This window comes from Terrapene carolina, unplaced genomic scaffold (genome assembly GCF_002925995.2).
Source record: "Terrapene carolina triunguis isolate 2854851 unplaced genomic scaffold, T_m_triunguis-2.0 Scaffold85, whole genome shotgun sequence".
NCBI lineage: Eukaryota > Metazoa > Chordata > Testudines > Emydidae > Terrapene > Terrapene triunguis.
The window spans coordinates 4,856,020-4,873,632 of record NW_020664436.1 but is presented as its reverse complement, the minus strand read 5'-3'; the positions used below and the strand labels follow the sequence as shown (position 1 = coordinate 4,873,632).

The window sequence follows — 17,613 nt, the reverse complement described above, 5'->3', positions numbered from 1 at the left end:
TGTTCTTCTTCTCCCCTGGACCTTTTTTATGCCTTCCATCTGTTTCCTCCTCTGCTAAAGGCTCTGCTAAAAATAAAAAGGGATGGAGCTCATGTCATCTGATCGCTCCGACTTGGCCAAGTACCCTTATCTGACACAGCTTGCGACATGCCTCCTCCACTCTGCTTTGGAGTTTTTGCTATCAGGGTCCGCGGTAGAGAAGGAACTGAGGGGGGTTGGGTTGTGCGCGTGGTACAAGAGACACCAATGACACTGCGAGACAGCTACTGCTTGTGCACGCCCCAACCGAGCACTGCTACCTAAAATCTCCAATCTCTGGTGCAGGGACGCACCGACACCTAAAGTGGGGCACCCACAGAGACACACATCTCGAAGAACATTGTTACTGCACAAGGTGAGTAACTTCTTCTTTGAGACGTGTGTCCCTATGGGTGCTTCACAACCCGCCCTCCTCCCCTCTGCTTTGGAGTTCTTGTTATGACTCTGCGATAGAGAAGGAACTGAGGATGGTTAGCCTGTGTGCACTGTATAGCCTTGTGGTGCAGCACAAGGAAAGACAGTGCATGTGCGGGCCCAATGGACACTGCTACCAAATTGTCTCTGATCAGCAACGCAGGGACACAGACACACCTACATTGGAGCACCCATAGGGGGACACATCTCAAGGAACCATTGTTACTGCACAAGGTGAGTAACTTCTTTATCTCCTCACTGCCTTCATTTTGCTAGACTAAACAAGCCAAGCTCCTTCAGTCTCCTATAATAAGATAGGTCTCTCCACTCTCCTGATCACCCTAGAAGCCCTCCTCTGTTCCTATTCTAGATTGAATTCATCTTTCTTGAATATGGGTGACCATATTGTACACAATATTCCAGATGAGGATTTACTAGTGCCTTGTACAATGACATTAATACTTTACAATTTCTACTGGAAATACCTCATCTCATACATCCTAGGATTGCATTTTTTTTTTCACAACCACATCACATTGGTGGTTCATAGTCATCCTGTGATCAACTAATACTTCCAGGTCTTTCTCCTTCAACTGATGAGCGTCCCAGCATATAGCAGAAATTCTTGTTCTATTTTGAGTAATGTCCCTACAGGTGCTCTACTCTGGTAAAAGTGTACCCTGTGCACCGTTGATCACAGATTTTTGGTAGCAGTGCCTGTTTGGTCCAACATGCACCCTAGCTATACTTGTGCCCTATAACAAGGGTGTATAGGGTTGTGTTGGATGAATCAATTCCTTCTCTACTGTGAAGTCCAGCAAGGCAAAGACTCCAAAGCAGAGGGGAAAGAGGATGGATAGTGGAACACCCTATGTGGGACTAACGTCTCAAAGAACTCCAGTTACTGTACAGCAATGTTTCCCAAACTTGGGACGCCGCTTGTGTAGGGAAAGCCCCTGGCGGGCCGGGCCGGTTTGTTTACCTGCCGTGTCTGCAGGTTCGGCCAATCGCGGCTCCCAGTGGCTGTGGTTCGCTGCTCCTGGCCAATGGGGGCTGCGGGAAGCGGCGGCTAGTACGTCCCTTGGCCCGCGCCGCTTCCTGCAGCTCCCATTGGCCAGGAGCAGTGAACCACAGCCACTGGGAGCTGCGATTGGCCGAACCTGCGGACGCGGCAGGTAAACAAACCGGCCCGGCCCGCCAGGGGCTTTCCCTACACAAGCGGCGTCCCAAGTTTGGGAAACACTGCTGTACAGGATAATTAAATTCTCAATCTGTGAATAATGTCCTCATGGGTGCTTCACTTCAGGTGACTTTGAAGCAATACTCCCCAGCGAAAGTGGGTGCTTTTGAGCCCCATCTAAGACTGTTTGTAGAACTGCAGTACCAAAGGGGGTGACTCCTCTAGAGGCATGTACTAAAATATTCTGCTGTAAGAAGGTATGGACCAAAGCCCACATGGTAGCTTTGCATATTTCTGCAATGGATGTATTCTTCATCAGGGCTATGGAAGTAGATTGTGATTTAGTAGAATGCGCTATAACTAAGGCTGCGAGTCTATCATGGACATCACTGAAGTCACGGATTCCGTGCCTTTCCATGACCTCCATGACTTCTGCAGTGGCTGGTGCTGGCCCAGGGGCTGCCTGGCTCAGGCAGTCCCTGGGCCAGCAGCAGCAGTTTGGGTGTGTGGGAGGGGGCTAAGGGCAGGGATTTGGGGTGTGTGCTTACCTGGCATGGGGGGTCCCCCTGCAGCTCCTAGGTGGCGGAGGGGCGAGGGGGGGTCTCCGTGCTGCGTGCTGCCGGCACCCGCAAGCCCCGCCCCTGCAGCTCCCATTGACTGCGTTTCCCGGCCAATGGGAGCTGCGGCAGGCAGCATTTATGGCAGGAGCAGCAGAAGAGCTCCTGTCCTGGCTCCTGTCTCTGCCACCTAGGAGCTGCAGGGACGCGGAGCCGGGTAGGAAACCCCTGCCAGCCCCACCAACCCTCCCTACCCCAGTACCAGCAGGGGTCCCGGGTCACCTCCCCCCAGCACCTGCGGTGCCCCCAGACCACCCTCCCACAGAGCACCCACGACCTCCGTCCAAGTTTTAGTCACGGCGGGTATTTTTAGTAAAAGTCATGGACAAGTCATGGGCCCGTGAATTTTTGTTTATGACCCGTGTCCTGTCCATGACTTTTACTAAAAATACCCGTGACTAAAACATAGCCTTAGCTATAACCATAGGAGGGGGCTGGACATTAGCAGCCTTGTAGCAAGAGGAGATACAAGCACAAACCCATTTGGGGAGAGCTTTTGGGTCAAAACAGGGGCCACTTTAATTCTGACCATGAAAGAGACAAACAGCCCTCAAGGCTTTAGTCCTTTCCAAATAGAAAGCCAACACTCTCCTGACATCCCAGGTGTGAAGATGGCATCTTCCCTAGTCAGATGAAATTTAGAATGAAAACTGACAGCTGAATGACCTGATTGATATGAAAGTCTGAGGTTACCTTGGGCAAAAAATAGGGATGTGGCTGGTGAGGAAAGCGAGGATTTTAGAAATAGTATAGGGAGTGCAGCAACAAGATTTAGTGAGAAAGTGGATGTGATAAAAAAGGAAAGGGAAGAGTCATATGAGCTTCAGAGATGTGTTCTCAATCTGTCCACAATGATGGAGGAGTGCAGCAAAGAACAGGGTTTAGGAGAAAACATGGACAGTTCAGATTTTGTTTTAGTTTAAGGAAGTAACATCCATGAGGAGATGTTAGAGGACCAGCAAGAGATGCGAGACTGGCCAGGAAGAGAGAGGTCAATGGTGGACAGGTACATTTGAGAATTTTCAGCAAAGCGGTGAATATGGCTGTGGTACACATAAAAACCTAAATAAACATTGAGTAAATCTGTGCAATTTTCCTTGAAGTAACAAAACATAGATTCTGTTAGTTTGCATCTGTTTCTTTCAGTAATGAGCACTGGACCATTGTTCATTTTTATAATCATCAGTCCCGTTGTATGTTATATTCCTAACATATTTATTTTTTTCTATATTTAGTTATCACAATTTTTGTTTTGTTTTATTGTTTGTTTGTTTAGGTAGAATCTGTGTTGAGACAAGGACTTACTATATTAACTTGGTCATCTCTGACATTGGACAGTTTTTTTCAAGAAGTTGATGAAGTTATGAATATGTTTAAGCAGCTTTTGAAAAAGGTATGCATATTTGCCAAATTAATTAAAATGACATTTTTTGAAGACATTTCAAATACACTTTCATTTGATTTTTGAACTTTTTTCACAGCAAAAAAAATAACCTGTGCTTTAAACTCAGTTAATAATTTGATTTCTATTCGTATTTAAGAAAATTCTTAGTTAAGATTAATATTAAATTCTTAAAACTTAGTGATAACCTTTTGCAACATTGAAATATGTCTCTGATTTTTTAAAGCAAATGTTGTTCACATGCATTTCTTTTGGAAGAATGATAAGGTCCTGGTAGTTTCTCCATATTTACATCCCTGCTACCACCCTTAAAGCCTAGATTTTAGCCTCTTTTCTTCCAGTTGAGTTTGTATCAGGTCTCACCATTGTTTGTGACTAGCACTCTGATTGCTTGTCATAACGGGTATTTAATTTTTGTCAATGCCCTCCCCTTCAGGTTTGAAGAGCAAGGTAAGTATTTCTTATTTCTCAGACCACTACTGGGGTAATCGTGCCTGTCTACAGAGGCAACTGCATACTCCTCCGCTGCCCTTTCTAGGCTCCTCCTGCTGGACATGGCCAATACTGCACTATTCCCAGTCATTGCCTCCATTGGTGAATGAGGAGTATCTTCAGCTCTCCTTCTGGAATACTTCTTCTCCAAATCCTTTTCCTCCATGCTGAGAATTGCTTTGATAACCTTGCCTAAGGTTCAGGAATTCCAATTTTTTGTCTAAGCCATTAAGAACAACTTGGGAACCCCGAATGTCCCAGTTCTATTCCAGCAGCTGTTGAAGCTTCCCCCTCTCCAACAACTCTATTCATTGGCCTTGCCTGCATCTGTTATAGAAAAGAAGTCAGTTCAAGTGGAAGAGTGTGCAAAATCACATGACACTATCAGTTCTTCAAGTGGTTGCAGATGTGTATTCCACTCAGGTGTGTGTGCGCCCAATGCATAGAAGCCAGATAATTTTGCTTAGCAGTACTTGTAGGGGTGGCACTCATCCCTTCTGGCCGCATAGCCCCTCCCCTGGCAATTTAAGAGCAGCATTGCCCCAACCCTCCTCACTGCCCATGGCTTGAGTTGGAATGCTCAATGTGATTTTTACCTTATGCTATTTCACAGAATTTTTTGTATATAGTTGTTAGTTGTAGTTAGTTTAGTGGTGCCTATAGGTTTAGTTTATTAAAAATGGTTGGATAGGATTTTGCCTGGCGTGTTGCCCTCACCAGCGTTTAAACATTGCCCATCATGTGGGGTAGTTAGCTCTGATATTAACCCCCTCCCACACACACTCAATGTTTATTGTGCTTTTGGGAAGGGGGCATTAAAGAAAAGTCCTTCATCTGCAAGTCATTCAAAAAGAAAATGCAGGTGGACAGAGACTTATATTTGAAGCAGCACCCTCAGGAGCAGACCATGAAGCCTGTTTCAGCACTGGCGATCTCCGCAGATTGTCAGGCCCCTCAGAGGGCATCTGAGCTGGCACAGGCTGTTGTTAGGCCAAATTCATATTCTTCTCCCCCACAGAAAAAAAAGTGACAGTTCCTCCTCTGGTTCTCCTAGAAAAATTTATCACAAAATGGACTGGGGCCATTCCAGAGCTGGGAGATATTCCTCCTCCCCTTCCAAGAGGAGTGCAGACCTACATTATGATTCATCCCGCATGCACGATAAAGCAGGGCTATTTGCTCTCCAGTGCAGAGGTGAGAGCAACTGGACTCTACCATTGACTCAGGTACCATCCATGGGGTTCCTCTGAGTCCAGTACCAACAACTTCAGTGTCAGCATTGATTGTTTCCACACCAGTGGTGTATCAGGCTGCATCGGACTTTCTTTGCCTGGCTGTTCCTGACCCTCCACTAATTGAGGAATGTTCAGCTATGGAGGCTTCTTCAGTGTCCTTGGTGCTGTCTGGATTGGTTGCAGACCTGCCATTATTATTGGAATCTCTTTTGCGCCTCTTCCAATTCAGGGTACAGAGTTGAGGTCACCTGTCTTTTCGGTACGGAGGGACTTGTCAACCCAGCTATTATCTTCCGTGCCGATGATGATCCCTGTGCACACTGCAACTATGGGTCCAGTGCCAGCTTCGACTTTGGCACCAATGTCTGCTTCGGTACTGAGTGTGAGTATGAGGCCTGTGTTAGTGGTTAAAGCACCAACTGCTTTACCGTTGTCAGTACCGATGCATCCTGTAGGCTAGACTTGGGATAAGGCTGGATGTTTGTTGGATGGGTGGCTCCTTTATTGCCTATGGACTACTCTGGAGGTTCCTCAGGGTTGGGCTTGGAGACATCTTCCTCTTCTCCCTCGCCTTCTAGTATCGTTCTCGAAAGTTGTTGAAACTTCCTGTGGATCACCATTGGTACCGAGATTGGCACCACATGCAGAGTGTAATACAGATCTGCATTAACGTCTCAAAGAACAGCAGTTATTGTACAGGTAAGTAACAGTTTTTTGCTGTGATAGGGCACTTTTGACTCAACTGCCCCCTCCACATGTACAGAGAAAGCAGTGGTCTGGGATGGTCTCTGTGTATTTAATCTTGTGGGATGCTCCCCATCAGTGCTGCAGAATTTCAGTGACCTTCTGCAAAACTGCCCATTGGGCTTGCTCAGAGAAGTACATATCTCAGTTTTGGAAGACTTGCCTTGTGAAGGTCATGAATTCTTCAGTTTAAAGACTGAGACTCTTAAAAAAGGAAAAGCTGAGGTGGTATTAAATTGATAAAGAATTAAAGGCTATGAATAGAATTATTGCCAGTCAGCATGATTATATGGAAAATAAGTCTTGTCAAATAATCCTGATTTCATTCTTTGATGAGATTACAAGTTTGGTTGATAAAGGTAACTGCATAGATGTAATATACTTAGACTTGTGTAAGGAATTTGACTTAGTACTGCACAACATTCTTATTAAAATTTAGCACTATACAATATCAGTAAAGCACACATTAAATAGATCAAAAACTGGCTAACACACATTTTAGAAAGTAGTTGACATTGGGGAGCCATCATTAAATTGGGGTGTTCTTCGATTGCTTGCATATGTCCATTACACTGTAGGTGAGTGTGTGCCTTGAGGACCAGTGCTGGGGAGTTTTCTCTGATGGTACCTATAAGGGCAGCACTGTTCATTGCCAAGCTCCTTGTGCTGCAAGTGAGAGTATAAAGGTCTGAGTCCATCTTTCAGTTCCTTCTTTCCATCTGTGGTCAGAGCATTTGTGTTCTTTGTGAACAAATACTTGATCTACCTAGAGCTGCTCAAAAGTCTTTGGACTTTTATTTTTTTCTTTATTAATTTTATAGTTTTATGTTTATTTCTTTTTATTTGGCCCTTCTTTTGGGATTTTTCCAGTATTGTGGGTCTCTAGACCCTGCCTGGTACTGGGAAACCCATGCCAAGGTCCCCAGAGTTCAAACCTTTCGTAGGCTGCAGGAAGCCTATGTCTGTTAGTGACCCTCATTCATACTGCCGCAAGTGTTTGGGTGAGGGCCAGGTTATAGGTGCTCTCTCTGTTGCAGCTTCAAGACTAGAACTAAGAAGCTGAGGGAGGAGTGCCTCTAATATATCCTCATGGAGGCTGCCCTTAGATCAATGTCAGAGCCCCTTCAGTCATCTAAGGGAAGGTCTTCGAAAACTCCTTCCCAAAGTGGTCCTCTGGATGTATCAGCTGAAAGAGGCCTCAGAAAATCCCTGTCTCTGGGACTGCCCTCTTTTAGGCCCAGGGAATCAGAGTCCTGCCCTCAAAAGCGCAAACAGAAGTCGGCATTCGGTTCCTCAAAGTCTAGGGTGTGGGTATCTGTGAAGTTTCCTGGGGTACCCAGAGTTGCAAGGCAATTCATACCACTCCCCCTTAGCATGAGAAAACCTTGTCTGTGCCCGCCAGGAGGTCAGCTTTCCAACTCCACTGGCCATGGTTAACACAAACACTCCCCTGTAGGCCTTTGCAGGCCCTGCTGTCTCTCTACATGTTAGTGACAGGCAGATTACAACTGCTGAGACCTCTGAACGTCTTCCAAGAGGGTCCAGCCCCTGTTCCACTGGACATTCATATTATTCACAGATAAGCTGCTTCCAAAGAAACAGTACACCCCAGCTGACCAGTTCCACCCCAGATCACCACTCTGTTTAACACATAGCACTTAGATATGTTTATAGGGAAATCAAGTATAAATGTATTTAACAAAGCATAGAGATTCAAGTAATAGCACATAGAAGTATTGGAAACAAATGGTTATCCATCAAATCATTATACATTCTAGAGCCTAGACTTTATTAACAGGATACTTTCATGTCTAATAAAAAATTGCTCACCAGTGCTTTACAATAAGGCTGGCTGTGACCCCCTTTTCATAAGAGAAACATGCTGTTAGCTTGCCTTCTTTGTGAAGGATCCTGTGTGTTTCTTTGCATTCCCTGATACACCAGACTAATCTTAATCATAAACAGGACACCCCCCAGCTGAGTGTTTTTTCCTGTAGGTTTTCTCTTGTAGATTTCCCAATTTTTTGACTGGTATCTGGCTTAGTGTGCAAACAGGCATCCATTGTAAGGCATACAGTACAGAATATACACATAGCCAGACAGAGAGATAAGTGTCTGTTACCATCTGCCTGAAAGGAACACGTCCGAGGTCTGTGACCTCTTGGTGATCTGCCTTACCTCCCATACCTTAAGAACATACTTTTTCATATAGATACACAATTCCTTAAATATTGTCCATATATACATTTCACAGTGATTATGATGATCATTGGCTTATTGGTTCTCATTAGAGACCTCACATGCTACCCGTTGGTGGACAATTATTACTCCTGGGGGAAACTTTGTGCCACTGCACAAATGCAGAATTAATGTCCCCCACAGGTTTTACTCTTTCTTGGGAGAATAACTTCTGGGCAGCGGTCCCAACCAGGCGCATCTGGTCCAAGTGTTGAGAGCTGCCGGGGGAGATGTAAATCACTGACTTGGGGCGGGGTGGGGCTGGGCATGAGTGTAAGACTCTGTCCCTCTTGCTCACTATTGCAGTGCGCCAGGAGTCTGGGGCGGGGGGGGGGGGGGGGGGGGGGGGGGGGGGGGGGGGCGAGTCAGGGCTCAGGACGACCCAGCCAGTGGCTGCTACTGTTGCCAGGCTCCAGCTGCTTGTCCCGGATGGGCTGGGGAGGATGGGACTTCCTCTTCCTTTGCACGGGCCCTCCTGAGGCTGGGTCAGACCCACCCCCAGGAAGCTCCGCACCTGCACCCTCTGCTTTCTGTCCCCATCACTCCCCAGCCACAGGGGGAAGGGTTCACTGTACAGGGAGCTGTGCCACTGTCCACCCAACACCCATGCATCCAACCCCACCCCCAACACACATCCAGTTCCCTGCCAAGCCCCACCCTCTGCATCCAGACTCCCCCCAGACTCCCTCACCAAGCCCCACCCTCTCCACTCCTGTTGCCCTTCTAATCTATTGTCTGCAACAATTTCAATTCTAGTCCATTGACTGTATAGTGACATGCTGAGTATTACTTAGCCATGCCAGTCACTGAGACCCCAATCTGGCAAAATATTAGTTTCAGTGGGGTTATTCAGGTGCTGAACTTTATGCATATATTTAAGTGCTGTGCCAGATCATGGCCTAACTTCACTCCTAAGGATGTGTCACCCTTTAGGGTATGTTTACACAGCAAAGAAAAAAAACACATGGCTGGCCTGTCCCAGCCAACTCAGGCTCGCGGGGTTTGGGCTGCAGGGATGATTCACTGCTGTGTAGACTTCTGGACTGGGACTGGAACCCAGGCTCTAAGACCCTGCAGAGTGGGAGGGTCCCAGAGCTAAAGCTCTAGTCTGAGACTGGAAGTCCACATTGCAATGAAACAGCCCCAGCAGCCTGAGCCCCACAAGCCTGAGTCAGCTTGCATAGGCCCAACGTGTTTTTTCTTTGCTGTGTAGACATACCCTTAAAGTCTTCTTTGCTTGACATACATGGAAATATTAGTATTGCCATCCCCTACTTTGAAGGAACGCTCTGACATGTTTATCATACCAGGCTTTTTGCTCTTTCTGAGCATCTTGTATGTTTTCTCTAGCAAGGGCCAAGGAGGTTCGGAGGATGGTTTGTAGGTTGTTTACAAAGTCCAGAATGTTTGTTCCTGGAGAAGGCGTAAACCCCTCCCATTGCTGCTTCACCAACTGTAATGGCCCCTTAACCTCGTGGCCATACACAAATTCAAATGGTGAAAACCCTAAACTGGGATGTGGTACAGCTCTGTAGGCAAACAGCAACTGCTGCAACACTAGGTCCCAATCATTGGAATGCTCATTTACAAATTTACGTATCATGGCCTCCAAAGTTCCATTAAACTTCTTCACTAGGCCATTTGTTTGATGGTGGTAAGGGGTGGCAACCAAGTGGTTCACCCCATGAGCTTCCCAAAGGCTTTCCATGGTTCCTGCCAGGAAATTAGTTTCCGAATCTGTAAGGATGTCAGAGGGCCAACCTACCCTGGCAAAAATGTCTGTTAAAGCCTGGCACACACTTTTAGCCCTGGTGTTGCTTAGAGCTACTGCTTCCGGCCATCGGGTGGCAAAATCCATGAAAGTCAGTATGTGCTGCTTTCCTCTGGGTGTCTTTTTCAGAAAAGGACCCAGAATATCCACAGCTACTCGCTGAAATGGAACCTCAATTATGGGGAGTGGCTGGAGAGGGGCTTTGACCTGGTCTTGATGTTTTTCCACTCTTTGGCATACCTCACAAGACCGGACATAGGCAGAAACATCCTTTCCCATTCCCTCCCAGTGGAAGGACTTCCCCAAACGGTCTTTGGTTCTGTTCACCCCAGCATGGCCACTCGGATGATTGTGGGCTAAGCTTACGAGCTTTACCCGGTACTTAGTTGGAACTACCAACTGTCTTTGAGGATGCCAGTCTTCCTGGTGTCCACCAGAAAGAGTTTCCTGGTATAAAAGTCCTTTTTCTACAACAAACTTGGATCATTAGAAGAGCTGAGAGGCGGTGGGTTGCTTTGTGCCGCCGTCCAAGCTCTCTGGAGGCTTTCATCTGCTCCCTGCTCAGCCTGGAACTGTTCCCTTGATGCTGGAGACATCAGATCCTCATTGGGTTGTGGACTTGGGCTTGATCCCTCTGGAAGCGATGTAGGGGATGGGGCTGTTTCCGTTGACTGTGAATTGCTCTCCGCTGGTGCACTATGTTAGGGTTCAGGCTCTGGCTGAGCCTCTTGCATAGGTTTATCTGCTGCTGCCAGTGCAGGATCGGTGGTGCCCTCTGGTGTTGAGGTTGCAGACAGGGTTGCAAGCGCTGGATTCAGTGCTGGCAATGGTTCTGGTGCTGGTTGCTCCGCCGGTTTCGGTTCTGGGACTGTCTCTGGCTGGGTCTCTGTGACTGGATCCACTAGTGCTGTTACAGACGTTGGCATGGGGTCTGGTTCCACCACCTCAGTCTGAGTCTCTGGTAACATAGTCTGGGCCCTTGTAGAAATCTCAGGAACAGAGCTAGGTGTGACAGCTTACTTAGCTTGGCTGCGGGTGACCATTCCCACCCTCTTGGCTAGCTTCACATGACTGGCCAAGTCTTCCCCCAGCAGCATGGGAATGGGATAATCAGGATTGTGGACTTTTGAAGTCTATGACCAGCCCTTGTACTGGAAAGGCAACTTGGCTGTAGGCAAGTCAAAGGAGTTTGACTTGAAGGGTTGAATTGTCACTTGGACCTCTGGGTTGATTAAGTTCGGGTCCACTAAGGATTGGTGGATAGCCGACACTTGTGCTCCAGTGTCCCTCCATGCTGTAACCTTCTTCCCGCCCACACTCACAGTTTCCCTTTGCTCTGAGGGTATCTGGGAGGCACCTGGGCCTGAGGACCTTTGGTGTGACCCCAGTGCTATGAACTGTAATCTGTTGGGGTTCTTGGGGCAGTTGGCCTTTACAGGCCCCAGCTCATTACATTTAAAACATCGCCCAGCTGACTGGTCACTAGGGCAAGGTGGGTTGCTGGAGAATGGTGTGGTGGAACGATAAGATGTCTGGGGTTTTCCTTGGGGTGTAGTTGGGGCCTTGGGCTGCCCCCGGTGGTAGGGTGTGATCTGAGGGTGTCCCTTCTGGTCTCCGCTCAACCTGCGACCAGGGTTGTTGCTCTCTGCTCCTTCCACCCATTTTGTTCTGATTTGCCCCGCCTCTCTGGCTGTCTGGGACTGCTCGTATTGATCAGCATAAGAAGCAAGACTTTCTACTGAGTCCATTTTCTTATCCCATGAACACTGTTTTATATCATCTTTGGTCATATTCAGGAATTGTTCCTGAGTCATCAAATCACACATTCCTTTAAAGCTAGTTACACCCCTGCCGTTGACTCATTTATCTAACAGATCCTTCATCTGGTTTACATAAGCCACATTACTTAGTCCAGGCCCTCTCTTAAGGGCTCTAAATTTTACTCTAAGTTTCAGGTGTAACTTGAAATTGTTTCAAAACCAAATCCTTAAATTTACCATAGTCAGACGCCTCCTGAATTGTGGCGACGACAGATGAAAGGAAACAGAACACCAGGTTTGTGGTAGCCGAAAAGCCCCTCTACCTCCCAGGAACTTTTCCTGGGGCTTTTATTCTTTACACTTCCCTGCTTACAACGCTTCTAACTGGTTACATTCCTGCGCATAGAAAAAGCCAGGCAGTATACATGCACATAAGATTACAAACCCATCTGTTGAGCACGTGAATGCCAGCTGCAAGGGAAATAATCAAATCAACTAAGAAGTTTTCCCAAACACAGACGCGGGGGTGTAAACAGCTCCTGCCTCGTTGCCAATGGAAACAGTGTGCCGTAACCATGGCTAACAATTGGGGAGCTATACATTCCTACACTGAATAGGCATCTTGTTGAATATGTCCAGAGCTCTTCCAGTCAATTTTGCTACCAGTGTGGTCATCTTGTGCTCGTCAGGAATTGCATGGAGTGTGCACAGTCTCTCAAAGGTGAGGAAATATTCAGCAATATCACTGGATTCGTCATACTGTGGACATAGTCGCTCCCATTTGTGGATTTTTGGGGATGGATTGTTAGGGTTATCCGCTCTTTCCAGATCTAAGCACTTCAGCTCTAACTCCATCTCCAAGCGTTTTGCCTCTGCCTCCAAGCGGTGCTTCTCCGCCTTTGCTTCCATCTCCAAGTGGTGCTTCTCCGCTTCCGCTTCCAAGCATTTCGCCTCCATCTCTGCCTCCAAGCGTTTTAAGGCTATCTGTCTGTCATATTCATTTTGTCTCTCCTCAGCTTCAAATTTAGCTAATTCTAGTTTCTGTTGGACATTGCGTTTTGCCATCCTAGCTCCTGCTTGCCTAGCTTACCTGAGAGTAAGAAAGAAGAAGAAAAACTGCTTGTGAATTCTCTTGTAGAAAGTTAACTATCCTGCCCTCAGTTACAAGACAAAAATCTCCAGCTGCTCACAGCTTAAAAACATCCCTTTGTTATAAGGACCTGATACCTTTGCCTCCAGGCAAAGAGAGATAAGATCTTTATCTGCCCTCAGCTCCTGCTTTCTAAGCTGCTAAAAAGGGGGGAAAATGATCCTTTTAAAAATCCTACTGGGCTTTTGGTTCAAAACGATCTCTGGTTCAAAATGATCCCACTGCTACCACCGTGTCAGGGTTCCCTTCCCACTCTGAACTTTAGGGTACAGATGTGGGGACCCGCATGAAGACCCCCTAAGCTTATTTCTACCAGCTTAAGTTAAAAACTCCGCAAGGCACAAACTTTTTCTTATACCTTGGATTAAGTAACACTGCCACCACCAAGTGATTTATTTTAAACAACTATTTAGGGAGGGCCACTTGGAGCCCTACCTTCCCCAAATATCCCCCCAAACCCCTACACCCCTTTTCCTGGGCAGGCTTGAGAATAATCCCCTCACCAATTGGTACAGGTGAACACAGACCCAAACCCTTGGATCTTAAAACAATGAAAAATCAATTAGGTTCTTAAAAGAAGAATTTTAATTAAAGAAAAGGTAAAGGAATCACCTCTGTAAAATCGGGATGGTAAGTACTTTACAGAATAACAAAAGACTCAAGAACACAGAGGATCTCCCCTCTAGGCAAAACCTTAAAGTACAAAACCCAGGATAAACCTCCCTCCTCCTACAAAGGAAATCACAAGCCAAAATAAAAGTAAGCTAACACATTCCTTTGCTAGTACTTACTAATACTAATGGAGTTGGATTGCTTGATTTCTTGATCTGTCTCTGGCAAGCACACAGAACAGACAGACAAAGCCTTTCTTCCCCCCACCACCCCCCCGGATTTGAAAGTATCTTGTCCCCTTATTGGTCCTTTTGGTCAGGTGTCAGCTAGGTTACCTGAGCTTCTTAACCCTTTACAGGTAAAAGAGGAATTAACCCTTTACAGGGTAAAAAGGGATTTTATGCTACCCTTAGCTGTATGTTTATGACAGATGCCTTGACCCACGTTCAGCATTTCAAGCTTCCCTGGACATGGTGGACTCTGCTGCCAGGGCCATGGTGACAGTTGTGATGATGCACTGATCCTCCCAGGGCCGCCCAGAGGATTCAGGGGGCCTGGGGCAAAGCGGAGGAGCTTGTACTCACTGGGCGGCGCTCCGAGTCTGCAGCGGCGGCATTTCGGTGGCGGGGGGCCCTTCAGTCGCTCCGTGTCTTCAGCAGCACTGAAGGCCCCCTGCCGCCGAAATGCCGCCGAAGACCTGGACTGCCGCCAGATGAGGAAAGGGATTCTCGGCCAGGGCTCGCGGGGCCCCTGCAGGGCCCGGGGCCTGGGGCAAATTGCCCCACTTGCCCCCCCCCCCCTCTGGGCGGCCCTGGATCCTCCTGGTTGCATACTGTTCAAAACAAAGAAAAATCCTTTCTCATGCTCTATCTTGTTTTGAATCAATAAGTCAACGATATTTATAAACTAATTTATCACTACTAGGACCATCTGTGACCAAATTAGGTCTTAATGCTTAGACTTCAATTCATACCTAATTGTTTTGCTGACATATTGATTATAGAACACACCTGCTATACCACATGTGTCTTGTCTATTTTGTCATTTATTAAATTAATCAATTACAGAGCATTTATGGGCATCCCTTATCAGTTACACATTTTGTCCACTAACACATACATCTATAGCAGTGTAACCCTTCTGTCAGGTGGAGTTGGCAGCAACAAGGACCAGGTTCAATATCTAGGGTTTTCTCTTAACTGTATAAAACAGAACCGGCTTGAGCCCCTACCCAGTAATCTGGGAAAACTTACCACCACCCTGGGTTCCTCTCGTAAGCAATACTTCCCCACTCACAAGCACTGTGTCTGTGTATAACAAAAGAGAAGTTTTATTAAAAGGGAAAGGGAACCCAGCATTAATGTAGGGGGAAAACGGTTAATAACCTTTCCATAACTGTTGTTCTTTGAGATGTATTGCACATGTGCATTCCAATGTAGGTGTGTGTGCGCTCCGAGCACAGTTGCCAGATTTTTTTCTCCTAGTGGTATCCATCAGGTCTGCTCCAGTGCCCTCTAGTGCCGTGTGTTCATAGTGCTGGTATAAAGGGCTCTGCCGACCCCACTCCCCTTCAGTTTCTTCTTACTGACTGCCTCTGATAAGAGGGGACGGAGGCTGGGTTTTGGAATGGATATGTGCAACACAGCTTGAAGAACAACAGTTATGGAAAGGTTAGTAACTATTTTTTCTTCTTCAAGTGCTTGCACATGTCCATTCCAAGGTAGGTGACTTACAAGAAATTGTACAGCAGATGGGTTTGGAGTTCAAGGACAGGCTGACTGCAAGACTGCATGTGTACCGACAACAAAGTTGCTGCTCTGAAGATGTCCTCAATAGGGACTTGCACTATGAAGGCAGCAGAGGAGGCCTGAGATCTTGTGAAATGAGCTGTCAGATTAGCTGTGGGCAAGATGTTTGTGAGTTCATAACATGCTCAGATGCATGAAGTAATCCAAGATGAGATTCTCTGTGTGGAGATGGGGAGACCCTTTATTGTCTCTGCTATCGCTATGAACAGCTGAGTAGATCTGCAGAATGGTTTGGTCCTTTGTATATAAAAAGGTAGGGCCTGTCTAACATCCAAAGAGTGAAAGCACTGTTCCTCTCTGTTCGCATGTGGTTTAGGGTAGAATACCATCAGGAAGATTGCTTGACTACAGTGGAATTGTGAAGCCATAGTATCTACATGATATAACATGATTAAATGGGTGGAAGTTGAAGCTAGACAAATTCAGACTCAAATTTAGGCATAATTTTGACAGTATGTAATTAATCATTGCAACAATTTACCAATGGTTGTGGTGGATTCTCCATCACTGACAATATGCAGATCAAGATTGGATGTTTTTCTAAAAGATATGTCCTCAGAATTATTTAGGGAAATTCCATGGCCTGTGTTATACATCAGGTTAGACAAGATGATCACAGTGGTCCCTTCAGATCTTGGAATCTATGACTCTGTGAAAGATCTGGTCCATGGTTCTTAACCTGATCATCAAACTAGCTGCTTCCTTCCTGATGCAGCAGATGCTGATTCAGATGACAAAGAAAGCCTCTTCCTGGAGTATTGTGGCTTCTTCTTAGGTCGTTTATTAGATCTTTGGTACAGCTTCTGGACCTGAAGAAAAAGACTTCCTCTTTCTGGCAGATGTGCAAAGTGCAAGGAACTGCAATCTTGTCCTGGAGTTGTCTACAGTATTCATAGATTCATATTGTTTAAGGCAAGAGGGGACTGTGGTCCCCAAATCTTTTTCAGAGTCACTGCTTCTGAGGATAGAATCCCTGGTCCTGTAAGTATGGCCCAAATGCTTTGTTCCTACATGTATACATTTACATTTAACCATATTAAAATACATATTGTTTGCTTGTGCTCAGTTTACCAAGCAGTCTATATCACTCTGAACAGTGTCCTGTCCTCTTCATTATTTACCATTCCTCCAATTTTTGTGTCATTTGCAAACTTTATCACTGATGATATGTTTTCCTCCAGGTCATTGATAAAAATGTTAAATAGCATAAGGCCAAGAACCAATCCCTTTGGGACCCCACGAGAAACAGTCATGCTCAATGATGATTCCCCATTCACAGTTATATTTTGAGACCTATCAGTTAGTCCGTTTTTAAACAATTTAATGTGTGCCAGGTTAATTTTATATCATTCTAGTTTTTTAATCAAAACGTTGTGCATCACCAAGTCAAATGCCTTATAGAAGTCTAAGTATATTACGTCATCACTTTTACCTTTATCAATCAAACTTGTAATCTCATCAAGATATTCAAGTTAGTTTGGCGACATCTATTTTCCATAAATGCATGTTGATTTGAATTAATTACATTATCCTTGTTTAATTCTTTATTAATGAAGTCCCATATCAGTAGCTTCTTTATCTTGCCTAGGATCAACATCCAGCTAAGATGGCCTGTAATTACCTAGGTCATCTCATTTACCCTGCCTTCACTTCCCTTCTAAACCAGGTTGATTTTTTATGAGCGTAGCCTTCTTCCTCAGTTGTAGGACTGTGGCTTTTTGGGCATCTAGTAAGGTGTTCTTAAATGATTCCCAATTACCATTACAATTCTTCTGATTAAATTCTCTCCCAAGTGATTTGGCTCATAATTGTTTTCAGCTTTATAAAATTAGCCTTATGAAAACACCAAGTATATGTATTATTTTTCTGGACTTTATTCTGCTTGCACATGTGATCAAGTAACGATCACTTGTACCTAAGCTACCATTAATTTTTAGTTCTGTGATCACTTCTTCTGTATCTGTTAGGACAAGGGCTAATAAGGAATCTCCTGTGGACCTTCTTACTTTTTCGCAAGTACCTTTCTTTATTTCCTTGCTGCATTGAGAGGGATTATCACAACCAGATTCTCAATAAGCAAACAAGATTACACCATCGAATTCCACTCCATGATGTCTTGCATCCCCCTTCTTGGTCCCTGTTAGCTATACT

General features: G+C 45.8%; 1 protein-coding gene across 1 annotated transcript in view; it reads left to right on the top strand.

The window, feature by feature from the left end:
* The window catches only part of DNAH8 (dynein axonemal heavy chain 8), a 525,323-nt gene that overhangs the window by 133,830 nt on the left and 373,880 nt on the right, over positions 1–17,613 (top strand). Inside the window, exon 19 of the mRNA XM_026649503.1 lies at positions 3,527–3,643. Within this exon, the coding sequence (XP_026505288.1) occupies positions 3,527–3,643 (117 nt within the window). The remainder of the gene's footprint in view (positions 1–3,526; positions 3,644–17,613) is intronic.